Genomic DNA, 13474 nt, shown 5'->3' on the forward strand with positions numbered 1-13474 from the left:
AGAGGCAATTCATGACTAATATAAATTGAAATATCAGTGTGATCCACTAATCTGATGATTTTTAAACTTAATTTCTTTTGCTCTTTAGTATTCCCTCTGATACCCTGCAGTAGACACCTTTCAAGTTTTGTGAACTATTTTAAATATTTTTGCATCATACATGAGACGAGAAGAACAGTATTATTCCAAACTTAAAAACAGAGAAACAAAAGACAGTACGAAATACAAGCTCCATTTCTGATTAGTAAGGAAAAGACACCTTATGTTACTTAATGTTTAAAATCAGAACCATTCAGGAAAGACGACAAAATTGTTCATTCGTTTCAGGTACTAAAACCCTCATGGTGACTTTAACATCATCTCAGCCATTTATCCAGCCACTTGACAGAAATCAATCATCAGCTCCCAGCTTATGGCAAACACATGAATTTTTGTAAATAACACCAGACCAGGCTATTCTTGGTGAATGTCTTTATAGCTCTAAGTTAAGGGCAGGGTCTGGTAAAGAGAAAGATCTTTAAAAGAGCCACATTACGGTGAAAGCGGGTGACATATATAGCAGAAAAACAGGACAACTATGACTTTTTGCATAAAATACGCCTTTGGCATTATTTAGATCCTGCAATATCCCATTAACAGGAAACATGGGGCGGTGAGGCAGCAAAGAAGCAAATGAGAGTTTACAGAGAAACATCCTTCTCTTTGGAGTCAAGTAAATCAATTGGCCGCCCAGAATGAACACAACTCAGGTCCTCTTAGACTGCTCTTTTCCTGGCTATCTACAAAAGTCCCAACACCTTTAAATTTGAACATTACGGTGTCAGTTCTTACGGAAGATTCCCTACTCTTAAGTTTCTAGAAGAAGAGGGGAATGTAGGGTAGCATTCATTTCTCTACCACAAGGCACCGCTCTCTTAATAATTCAGAATTTCACTGTCTGGGGGGGAAATGGATAGATACCTCCTCCTAGTGAATGGAATCCTGCCCCAGCTTTGGACTGATAGAGTCTATACATCATCACACTTGATGAGTAGGATTCAGAATTTAGTATTGCTTCAGCTAAGTCAATTAGGAAGATAGTTTTTAAGTGACGTTACTCTTTGTCAAGATTTCTAGGTCTCCCTAAGAGCGCTTGGAAAATTGCTATCACATAAATGTGGCAGGAGCAACTATGGAAAAAGTAAATGCCATAAAAAGGGATTATTTTAAAAATTACCTCACCTGTCGATTTCCTAGGAGAGACACACAGTGAGATGAAAGCTAAGGGAAGGTCACAGGCTGATTTACATGCAAGGACTTAAAAATTAGAGAAAGTCATCAACAACCCAGTTCTTATTCATTAAAATCATTTCATTTAGGAAATCTCTAAGAGGTGGATGGAACGTTTGAGCCCATGAAAGATGAATTTTTGTCATGTTGGCCCTAGAGGGGAGCTGAGTCAGAGAAATAAAGTAATTATAAACCAGTCATCATTTTTCCACCCCATCCTTGAGGAGAGTGCAAATTATTGCCTAGAATTTTCTTCTATTGCATTATATATCAGGGTGTGTGTGTGTGTGTGTGTGTGAGGGTGTGTGTGTGTGTGTGTGTGTGTGTGTGTGTCCATCCTTGAAAACCACTATGTTGCTTCCCCAGAATAAATTCCCAGTGGGGTCAGGGGTGATTTCTTGTTCATGCGTGACCGTATTTGCTAAATGATTCATTTCCAAGGCTTCTTTATATCCCTGATTCCTCACGAAGCAACCATCCTTCCAGCATCTATCGTGACTAATTACTTCTATATTCTTGACAATGAATCTCGCCTTTTTTCCCGCCTTTTTTTTCATCTGTAAACTGGGGATGACAATCTACATTTATTTATATGTTGGAGTCAAAAGAAATAAACAGATGAAAATACCCAGTTAAAACATACACATATGTCATTTTAAAAAGGACAACACACACTGTGTAAAAACAAGAAAAATAGGAGGGCACAAGTGATGAGAGCATCACGGGGGATCCAATGTCCTCCTGTTTTCTCACTCCTGATATTTCCTGTATAAGTTTTGAAATCTTGACTTCACCTAGCAATTTCAAACTGGGGAAAAAAGAATACCCTTCGATAACACACGAGACACCTAAGTGAAATACAATGTAGATTCAAGAGACTGCAGAGAAGTCAAGGTAAACTTGATCGTTCGTGACTCCTGTAAAGTACAACTTCTGTAGCTGTACGGGCCCTTTAACCCAAAATAGTCTCCAGAGTTCATCTTCATTGTTTCTCTCATTTCCTTTTGCTCTAATTAATCACAATCCTTCCTAGAATGTTCATTTCTGGCCAGTATGTCTTCCTGAATATGAATAAGACATAAAATACCATTTGATGTTTGAAATTATGGGGGTAATCTCAATGACGGAAATAGATGACTGGTACAGGGAAGGGAATGCCTGATTAAATATATTCATGAAGATGTCAAAGGCTTATAAAGCCAACATCTGGGAATGAGAAAGCCGTTGGACTACCAGATCTTCTCTGGCGAAGTGTGTTTCTCGAAAGCATCACCAACATGGACAACAAGGGGTGGTCGCTGAAAGGTATGTGCAACAGCTCACTGAGCTGTTGGATTATCAATACTCTTAGGGGGTGGCACTAATTCGAAATCTGAGCTAGTGTTCTCTTAGCAAGAGGTTTCAGGTTTACAGAGTTTAGAAGGGCTAGTCATTGCTCTAGAAAGCAACTGTACCGGGGCAATGGAACAGAACGCTGGTTCTCAACTGGAAATCCTCCTTCTTCTGGAGACATGTGGCTAAAGTCTGGAGAGGTTTTGGGTTGTCTTAATTTGGAATGGGGGTGCTACTGGTATCTAGTGAGTAAAACTCAGAGACACTGCTAAATGTACCGCGATGCACCGGACAGCCCCCCGAACGAGGAACCATCCATCTTAAAACGCCAATAATGCCAATGTTGAGAAACTCCGGCCTGGAACAAGACCAGAAATGTCTACGGGTCCAGTTTATCACAACTTCAGAAGGTAGAAACCAGCCTTTTTTGGTTCTCAGGCCTCTTATGCGGTTTGGCCGACCTAAGTCAGCCTGATGCAACTTTCAACTCAGAAACCATAATATGGACAAGGATAGAATTGTGTCTTATGATACTCTGTTAACTGGGTTTGGGCCAAATGACATTTCAAAAAGAGAAACAGCCTGGCAATAATTAACCGTCTTTACTTTCTTGGTTGACGTTTGCAAGAAAAAGAAAATTAGGAACAACCATAAAACTCATTTTACGAAATGAAGAACAAAAACATTTATCTATTTTATCTCCTCTTGGACTGTGAGAACCCTTCAGATGATAAATGTACAGATACATGCGGTCAGAGTTAAATAGTATCTATGAAGTTATGAATTTCTGAGAACTGGTATTCCAATTTCTCTATCTGCAGAGCACTTTTTTTTTTTTACACCTGTAGATAAAAATATCCATTCAGCTAAGTTACAGGACTATCAAGTACCTAAAATAAACTTTTTGGAAATACCACGTTTTTTTGAAAAATTTAAAGTCTGTTATATGAGTCACTTGACAACACTGGTATCTTTTATTTTGCAGCTAAAAGGTGGTGCGTTACATTCTCTGTTAACAAACAATGTTAGCGCGCATTAAAGTCAAAGTACTGTTCTTTCCAAGTAACGGAAAGACCTTTGCAAGCCCTGAGCCATCGCGGCCGCGGCTCTGGCCAGTTGCAGGGATGAAGCCTGAGAGCCCGCAGGTGTGTGCGATGCCACGTGGCAAAGTCAAAGGGATTATACTGGCATCCAGCCCCCTCCACCTGCTAATGATAGGACTTGAGGAAAATCACTTAACCTCTCGAAGCCTTCTGCTTCATCGATGTAATTTGATGATAATAATGAAGGTCGAAGCTCTTACAAGGTTACTGGGAAACACAAATTAAAAAAAAAAAATTCAAAGCTTTTGGCAAAGTGTCAAGCAAGTGCACGGGGGTTATTCAGGTGAGTTAGCAGATCGAGGCCACCGTATCGCTTCGTGTTAGGTTCTCTTCGTACTGGATACTAGCAGTTGTCCATCGTGTTTAGCCTCATCAGTCACGAAAGCGAAACAAACAGATCCACTGTGCTGTGTGTGCTATTTCAGGGTCTAAGATGCAGGTATTAGTCAACACGGAGTTAAAAAATGACAACCTCACAGACAGCCCGACTACCAAAAATCTGCAGAAACCCCCAAGACGTTGAACTAACTTCTAGGAATGACTTAAACACCCCGGCTCAGTGTTCATTTCAGCTCCCAATGTTTGCGAGTGCAGAAGCCCTCCCGGGAGCGACAGAAACATGCAGGGAGTAACCCGCTTCTCAAACTATGTTATCTGTGCAAATATAATTATAGACCCCGAGTCACACGGTGGAAGGTGTGGGTTCTTCCCGGCCCCAGCTGTTACAGAACCCGAAGGTGCCAAGGGCGACAGGGAGAGGGAAGGCTTCTGGGACGGGGTTGCCGGTGATGGCCTCAGGCGCACAGGTCACCTCAGAGCGGTGCGTGGTTTTGTGTACGCAGGGTCACTCCTGTTCCTGCTGCTGCTGCTGTCAGACCTGCTCCTGTGCAAGAGCGTGGCCTCCCTGCCCATCTGTCCCAGCGGGGCGGTCAACTGCCAGGTGTCCCTGCGGGACCTGTTCGACCGCGCGGTCATCCTGTCTCACTACATCCACAACCTGTCCTCGGAAATGTTCAACGAGTTTGTAAGTACTGCCTCTTCCCAGAAGGAGCCTTTCCGGGAAGGCAGGGGCTGTCCTACACTTGACACAAGAAAGGTGCGGGGCGCCTGGGTGGCTCAGTCGGTTGGGCGTCCGACTTCAGCTCAGGTCACGATCTCGCGGTCCGTGAGTTTGAGCCCCACGTCGGGCTCTGTGCTGACAGCTCAGTGCCCGGAGCCTGTTTCAGATTCTGTGTCTCCCTGTCTCCCCGACCCTCTCCTGTTCATGCTCTGTCTCTCTCTGTCTCAAAAATAAATAAATGATAAAAAATTTTTTTTTTTTTTTAAAAAAGAAAGAAAGGTGCAGGAGCCTGATCGAACCACACACATTTTAGATTAAAAAAAAAAAAAAAAAAAAAGCCACTGGTTAGCAAAATGTGCAACAAGAAGAAAGGGACAGTTTCATGAAACCTCAAGAATTCTTAGAGTACAGTAACTCTTTTAAGATTTCCTTTAGGGGTGGCTGGTGGCTCAGTCGGTTAAGCGTCTGACTCTTGATTTTGGCTCAGGTCAGGATCTCATGCATCATGGGATGGAGCCCCACGTCTGGCTCTGTGCTGACAGTGCAGAGCCTGCTTGGGATTCGCTCTCCCCCCCCCCACCCAAAGAAACATTTAAAAGTAAATAAAAAAATAAAAATTTCCTTTAATTCTCCTTCTTGAGAGAAACTTCCTAAAAAATTTCAGCACCTGTATTAGCCAGCTTAGGCTGCCATCGCAGGGTTCCATAGGTTGGGTGCCTTAAGCCACAGAAATGTATTTTCTGACAGTTCTGGAGGCCGGAAGTCTGAGATCAGGACACCAGCACAGTCAGGTTCTGAGAAGTGCACACATCTTCCCAGCTTGCCTTTTCCCTGTCCTCGTGGTGGCAGAGGGTGCAGGTGGGGGATGATCCTGGGGTCTCTTCTTGGTCCCCACCGGATCAGGACTCCACTGTTATGACTTCATTTAACCTTCCTTACCTCCATATCTTCAAATACAGTGCTTCGGGGGCGGGACTTCAACTGAATTTTGGGGGGAACATCCCTTCATAACAACACCTGGCAAAAAGCACTTTCAGGTGGCGTTTGAGAAAATGAAAGCAGGCTGATCTCTTGTCCTTGACTGTGGGGTACAGGTCTCCCTAGGCATTCTTCACCTATCATACTAGATATCTAATAAACGACAGTCTCATTGCCCAGAACGGAGTTAACTGAACAAAGTTAAACTAAGCTGAATCCATGTCAGGAAAACAAACAATGATAGCTCTTCTGAAACCCCAAAATGCTATAAAGTGTTATTTTGAGATGTCCAGTGTATAGGTTTAGAACTAGAATAGAAGGGTTGGTTTAGAATCAGAAACAATTATTCTCTTTCTTACTACAGTACTTTGAAAGTTGTATCTTAACTCTTTTAGGTCAATCAAGGAGCAGACAGTATACATATGAGAGGTTCAGTAAATCAAAGGGTCACCATAAAGAATGAGGATCAATGTTTGTATGTATGTATACAATATATACATGTATATATACATGGATACTATATACATATACATTGTATATATACATATATATACATACACATACACACAGTTCTCTTCACTCACTGGTTTTTCTTTCCTCCTCCACTTTTGACTGGCTATCTTTTGTCTTTCACATCTTCACAGTTATCTCCTTAATTTTCACAACTTTTCGTAGAGATCACTTTTATGTCGATGTCTTAGCTAGGTGTGCGTGCATGTGTGTGTTTTTTATTCTGAGTCCATTGATTAATATTTCCTAAAATTTTATCCCCTGTTTTTTTGACTTACCATTTGGTCGCAATCAACAAAATGGTATTATGCATCTATGATGAACATGGTGAGGCACAGTTGTGGGGGTTCAAATACAGCAAAACCTTGGTTTGCAAGCATAATTTGTTCCGGAGACATGCTTGTAATCCAAAGCACTCGTATATCAAAGCGAATTTCAAGAACCATTGGCTTGGTTGTGATCACGTGACATCCAGTGTCATGTACGACTCGTATTGCAAGACATCACTCATGTATCAAGTTAAAATTCATTAGAAATGTTTGCTCATCTTGCAGAACATTTGCAGAACAAGTTACTCGTAATCCAAGGTTTTACTGTATCAGGCAAAGAAAAGTTATAATTTGATAATAATGCCTACTAGGGAGTGCATATTGGCTTGGACCCCTGGTAAATAAGATACTAAATGGCAAAATATAGGTATATATGCGCTAGAACAGTGGCTCAAATACTAAAGAAAAAGGAAACTTAACAAAATATTTAATGCTTCATATTTTTGGTATTTTTTAGTGTTTGTTTTCCAAGTAGTAATTTGTGGAAAGGGTAAATTAAACAAGTAAATCACAAAGAAGGAGAGAAGGTGGGACTAGAAGAGTTACACTTAAAAAAAATGCACGTACAAAATAAATAAAACACAGAGAAAGGGTGACTTTCTCAATGCTCTGGTTTCAGTTTTCCATGTAGTTCTCATTTAAAATAAAAGGTTATACATCAAGTGTGTTAATATTCTGGTAATGGGCTCATTTAGCGGATGCTCAAACACCTATAACTAATTGCATCTGCTTGCTCGCTTTCAGGATAAAAGGTATGCCCAGGGCCGGGGGTTCATTACCAAGGCCATCAACAGCTGTCACACTTCCTCCCTCCCTACCCCTGAGGACAAGGAGCAAGCCCAACAGATCCATGTGAGTCTTTTATCCGCGTTTCTCACCAATACCACTGAGGCAGTGCACTGGTAATACCATGCTACACGTTCTTAGAAGTGCCACAGTAGGTAATGCTAATTGCACACACAGACAAATATGGAGGAAAAGCAGTCAAAGAGAAAAGACAGTATGTCATTGAAGAATCAGTGGTGAAACCCAAATGCTGGCTCAAGGTTGTAGCAGCAGGGCACCTGGGTGGCTCAGTCGGTGAAGCTTCTGACTCTTGATTTTGGCTCAAGTCAAAATCCTAGGGATCATGAGTTCAAGCCCCACGTTGGCTCCAAGCTGACAGCATGGAGTCCACGTCGGATTCTCTCTCTCCTCCCCTCCCCTGCTCTCTCTCTTAAAACAAATAAACTTAAAAAAAAAAAGATTGTAGCAGCAAAATAAAAAATCTGTAAGTTGTTGATGCAAACACCATTATTTTAACCGATGCCTTAGACCCAGGGTTGCATGTATTATATTGTATGAAAGCCTGCACCAAATTGGACTTCCATGCATAAAACAGAAGGTTTGCAAAATCATGGGTATGTAAGAAATGCAAGTGCAGTTGTATTTTTTACACGATACCCTTGGCTCCTACACTGGCAGCATTTAACAACACTGAGCACTGTCCCAGGTGAGCCATGTCTTGCTGATTTTCAAAGCTCTCCTTCTGATTCTGCTTCTACTTCTCTGACCCCTACTTCCCTCTCCATTCTCCCCTGACTCCTCTGTCCTGTAATGTCATGTATTGTTTCTCACGGCTGCAAAAATCGCCTCTGTTCTGATGACAACAAAGTCTGCATACGAAGCCCCAGTCATTCATCCCAACTCTTTGACCACTGTCATCTCTCCTTTCTGATACTCTGCCGCGGTCACAGTCTTAACGTGACTTCAAATAAGCATCTATCTTCACACACATACCCCCGTTAATACAATCTGATTCTCTTCACAGCTTTGTTAATGGTACCAGCATTCTTTCTGTCCTCTAAGCTCAGTAATAGTGGTGGTGGTGGTGGTGGTGGTGGTGATAAAATGAAGGATGAGGTACCTGGGAGGCTCAGTCAGTTAAGTGACCGACTCTTGATTTCGGCTCAGGTCATGAGATCGAGCCCCTCCCTGTGACAGCACTGCTCTCAGCAAGGAGCCTGCTTGGAATCTTCTCTCTCTCTCTCTCTCTCTCTCTGCCCCTCCCATGTGTGCACTCTATTGACAAATAAACTTTCAAAAAGAATTTTAAAATGAAGGAAAGGGTGAAGGAGAAGGAGGAGGGGTTAAAATCTATTGAGGGCCACTCCATTGCCAGGCACTTCACAGAGCAATTTACATGCACTGTATTTAATCCTCACCAAAAACAATCCCAGAACACAGGGCACTGTGAGGACACTTGCCAAGGTAAGGAAACTGAGGCTCTGAGAGGTTGCAGAATTTGGACTAACGACAGGAGTTGTAAGTTGTGAGTCCGGGCTTCATCCGATTCTAAGCCCTCACTCTTACTCATGATGCTACAACGGCCTTAGCAAAACCAGACGGCCATTCCCTGTGCGGCCTGGCCCTCCATTTCGTATCTGAGGACATGTTCCCATTGCACTGTCACTTTGATTCTTCTCTACTCCTCACTTCCTTTACACTAGCTTACTTCATGGACCTCAGGGAAGCAAGTATTTTCTATCAGAGACGACCCTCTCCTAAGGCTCTCCTGTGGGATCCACAGGGGGCAACCGTCCCTTGTGACTTCCATTGCAGACTACAGCTGGCATACGCCCTGTTATTCACCTGAGCGGGTCAACAGAAGGGACTGTTCTGGTAGCAGTAGAGGGACAGGGGTTGGTCTAGATTGAGGACAGCATATGTACGAATGCCCTGTCTTCTTTGCTCTTTGTTCTAATATCATGGAGTAAAAATTACAAATCACAAACGAATACATTAAAGAATGATTTGAGTCATTTGTATGAATGAGTCGCTGGATGAAAATGACTTGGGCCCTCTGTCATGGACACTGGTGGAATCCGTCTTTCCTGAGTCAGGTACTGCAGGTGCGTACCGAGTTCCAGCAAACCTCTCTTGGGACCAGCAAAGCTGTCAAACATAAAAGAACTCACTGAGTGGGCGGATGGTAGAATTTCCGAGGGAAAACAAAATCCTTCATGCTATAAACTAGAAGCCTCATTAGATGAAGCAGTTATTCAAATCAGCCAGATTGTTTTCTAATTTTAACAAAGTTTAAGCCAATAGCTTCAGCTTTTTATGTTTACAACTTGAAGCACCTACAAAATATTTTCCGCGCACACACGAAGAACAAAGAGATAATTCGGGGCAGCCTCTGGGAGCAGAAATCACAAGCTAACCAAGCCCACTGTGTTATGATTTATTTAATGCGATTGTTTCATGTGGTCGCTTAGCACGAAGACCTTCTGAACGTGATACTCAGAGTGTTGCGGTCCTGGAATGACCCCCTGTATCACCTCGTCACGGAAGTGCGAGGACTGCACGAAGCCCCCGATGCTATTCTGTCCAGAGCCATTGAGATCGAGGAGCAAAACAGGAGGCTTCTAGAGGGCATGGAGAAGATAGTGCACCAGGTGAGCAGCCTCCCGGAGCTTCCTTGTTTTTCTCACTAATGAAAGAGGTGACCTCCATGGTGGGAAGTGAGTTCTGAATACCTCACTGGGCAAGACCAAAGTTGAGGCACTTTCTATCTCAGACGACTATGAAATAAAGCAAGACTCTAGTAATTCATACTGGCGGATTCTATTGTTAGTGAACCTTAGGATGCTACCGTGATGTCTGACAGGTGAAGCGTTCCCCACCCCCCCCCCGCCCCCCCCCCCCCCACACACACACAACACAGGAATCCACCAAAGGCTTTCCTCATCCTGGGCACCAGGGTTTACAATATGTCCCAGGAGAAGAAACCCATAGAGAACAGAATCTGCAAGATAAACATGTTCCTCAAAGTATCCCAGGACACTTGCTACTGAAATTCTGGTTGGGTTCTTTCTCTTTTCTCCCCCACCCCAAAGGAGGACAAAGGGAAGGGAGAAAAGAGAAAATCAAAATCAGATTAGATGGTGTTTCGTGCCACTACCCCAGCCCCACCCCGCTGCACATATTTGTCACAGAGAGGAGACTGAAAAGATGGGGTCAGGGCATCAATGCTGCCTCACGAGCACTAGATTTCCGTGGGTCACAAAAGACAGGAGTGCTTCTTTTCTGGCATTTTCTTTGTTTTGTAACTTGCAGAAAGTTGTCTCTTCCTAAATTGGGGGGTGGGGTGGGGGAGGGGCTTCAAAATCAGAGCCTATTGGGGGCCCCAAAATTAAAACTCATGCATTTCATTTCCTCTACTAATGTCAAATTTACATGGAGTTAGTATTTGCAATATAGATCTCCAATCAGATGGGATGCTTTCAACACGAATGAGTTAACATCCGAACAGCTTTATGAAGTTCTCAGACAGTGTCACCTAAAGAAAAAGACAGGACTTTAAGAATAGCAGGAGTGATTTTCTACGTCCCTTGTTTTGTACAAAGTACACATCATCATGTGTCCTTTTTGTCAGTTTCCAGGGAGAAGCCTACAGCACATTTCCACCTTGAGACATGAAATAAACACCTGGGTTTTCAAATTATTTGCTTCATTACTTTCTGAAGTCACCACACTTTTCTAGAACACTTCAGTTTAATGACTTATTTATTCTTAGGCATATCATTGTCCCCTGCATGGTGGATTTCGTCTTAGAGCCCAAGCACCAAAATTACACCTAAGACGCAAGGCAACACAAACATACACTACACGCTGCACACACACTTTAAATTCCAGGAGAGAATCCCAGCTTGGAAATAGTCTTACTCTGCAGGTGACAGTTCAGCAGATCAGGGTCTACGGTCATCCTGCATTTGTACCCAGCAGCTCTCAAGTTGCCTGGTGGCCAAGCAGGCAACTCGGTCTCCGGGTCCTCGGGGCATTCTCGGCTTGCAGCGGCCCGGGGAGCAGGCACCATGGGGCCCCACCCTGACGTCCCTCCATGTCTTTTTGTTATCACTGTCAGGCTCCCCAGCCTACCACTGACCCCTGCCTTCGAAGGGCGTGCTACTGGCACCCTCACTCTTTCTCACGGGCACCTTCCACAGCACGTCCCCCGCAAGAGACCTCAAAAGCAAACGGCTACTACTTATAGACATTTGGGGATTATCGGTCCCGGGTGGACTGTGACTGTCTCCTATTTCAGCAGATCCTCTTAGGGACAGTCAGCACTAGATGCCCTGCACCTTAAGGCATCAGGTGCCATCCCTATCATTTCTGAGGTCTGTCGTCCATACGCTACACGGAGAAGAGAATCGGTGTGAAGCAGGAAATAGATAAATGTAATTATGGTGACGTATCAGAAGAAATCTGGAACAAAGAACACATGAGAGACAAGGTTCAGGACACGAAAGATGTCCTCAAGGAAGAAATCTGAAGCCACCCCTCCACTGTCCCTCGGTCACACTCATATATACGTAGGGTGCAACTCCATCGCGACTAAATCTCTCTCAATATACACACACCAGCTTTGTAGTTCTCTCTCTCTTTACTCCTGGGCAGATATGCTTCATCTGTGATCACATCCATGTTAGAAAACCTACATCTGGGGCGCCTGGGTGGCGCAGTCGGTTAAGCGTCCGACTTCAGCCAGGTCACGATCTCGCGGTCCGTGAGTTCGAGCCCCGCGTCGGGCTCTGGGCTGATGGCTCAGAGCCTGGAGCCTGTTTCCGATTCTGTGTCTCCCTCTCTCTCTGCCCCTCCCCCGTTCATGCTCTGTCTCTCTCTGTCCCAAAAATAAATAAACGTTGAAAAAAAAAAAATTAAAAAAGAAAACCTACATCTGAATTCGGCTTCTACTGCTCAGACTATTAACAGATCTCAGATACGCCAGCTCAGTAATCTACACCTCCCTCTAGAGAGTGTTGACGCTCATGCCTCTTCCCCAAATCTTCGTTTGACAACGGGAAGGAACGCAGACAAGCGACTACTAGTAATACTAAGTTGCTATCTTTTTGGTGACTAGGTTCATCCCGGAGTCAGAGAAAACGAGGTCTACTCCGTCTGGTCCGGACTCCCGTCCCTGCAGATGGCTGATGAAGACTCTCGCCTCTTTGCTTTTTATAACCTGCTCCACTGCCTACGCAGGGATTCACATAAGATTGACAGTTACCTCAAGCTTCTGAAGTGCCGAATCGTCTACGACAGCAACTGCTAAGCCCGTATCCGTCCCATCCGTTTCTGGGAGGGTCCCTAATGATCCGTCCCGCAGCAAGCTCCTCTTAGTGTTATAGCTTTTTAATGCACGCACGGGTGTAATGGGTCTCATCTTAAAAAATAAAAACGGACTCCTCCGAGACGTCAAAATCAAAAAAAGCAATTCGTCAAAGTGTCTCATTTTCATTTAGTAGAGAATCCAAAGAAGATCCATCACCACCATTGAACAGTTCCTGTTAAAATCTGTCACAAATAGCAGAAGCTAGCATTAGAAACAAGACCGTTAACGGCTTCCTTGAGGTTCACAGTAAATTATTACAGGTCAAATGACCAGAATCAAAGAATTAGATAATTACGCATCCTGCTGGTCCTGCTACCAGAAAGAGGGAACTCTCAGGACTCTCTGAAAGTCAGCCACACACCATGTTTGAACAGACAATGTAAGCACCATGAAGCTGTGATGTGTCCTCACAGTATGAGGCTTACCGAGCCGTCTAAAACTTGGTAGGCTACCGTATTCGTAGATTTGAGCCGCTATAACAAGACATCACAGACTTACAACCAGCAGAAATATTTTTCTACATCCTGGCCAGGGGAGGCCATGGCAGGGAAGTCACAGACTTCTCCCTGTGTCCCCATGTGGTGGAAGGAGCCAGGGAGCCCTGCGGGGTCTCTTTTAGAAGAGCACTAATGCCATTATGAGGACTCCAGCCTCATGACTTAACACCTCCCAGAGGCCCCACTTACTGCTGCTATTTGTTACTTTCCGGGGTTTAGGATTTCAGCATCAGAAATTG

The 13474-nt window shown here is 43.8% G+C and overlaps 1 protein-coding gene across 1 annotated transcript; it reads left to right on the forward strand.

Moving 5' to 3' along the window:
• The first annotated feature begins 2520 nt into the window (after positions 1-2520).
• On the forward strand, positions 2521-12876 carry PRL (prolactin). Its single transcript, XM_030314746.1, has 5 exons — positions 2521-2574; positions 4547-4728; positions 7326-7433; positions 9839-10018; positions 12487-12876. The coding sequence occupies exons 1-5, from the start codon at positions 2547-2549 to the stop codon at positions 12676-12678; spliced, it is 690 nt and encodes a 229-aa protein (XP_030170606.1). The 5' UTR covers positions 2521-2546; the 3' UTR covers positions 12679-12876.
• The last annotated feature ends 598 nt before the right edge of the window (positions 12877-13474 follow it).

Source organism: Lynx canadensis, chromosome B2 (assembly GCF_007474595.2).
Source record: "Lynx canadensis isolate LIC74 chromosome B2, mLynCan4.pri.v2, whole genome shotgun sequence".
In the NCBI taxonomy this organism is placed as follows: Eukaryota; Metazoa; Chordata; class Mammalia; order Carnivora; family Felidae; genus Lynx; species Lynx canadensis.

Bases quoted from the DNA above. Each gene is read 5' to 3' on its own strand.
- PRL (XM_030314746.1), top strand. From the start codon at position 2,547: ATGGACAACAAGGGGTGGTCGCTGAAAG. The intron at 4,729-7,325 runs GTAAGTACTGCC...GCTCGCTTTCAG, and splicing joins CGGAAATGTTCAACGAGTTT to GATAAAAGGTATGCCCAGGG. The intron at 7,434-9,838 runs GTGAGTCTTTTA...GTGGTCGCTTAG, and splicing joins AGCAAGCCCAACAGATCCAT to CACGAAGACCTTCTGAACGT.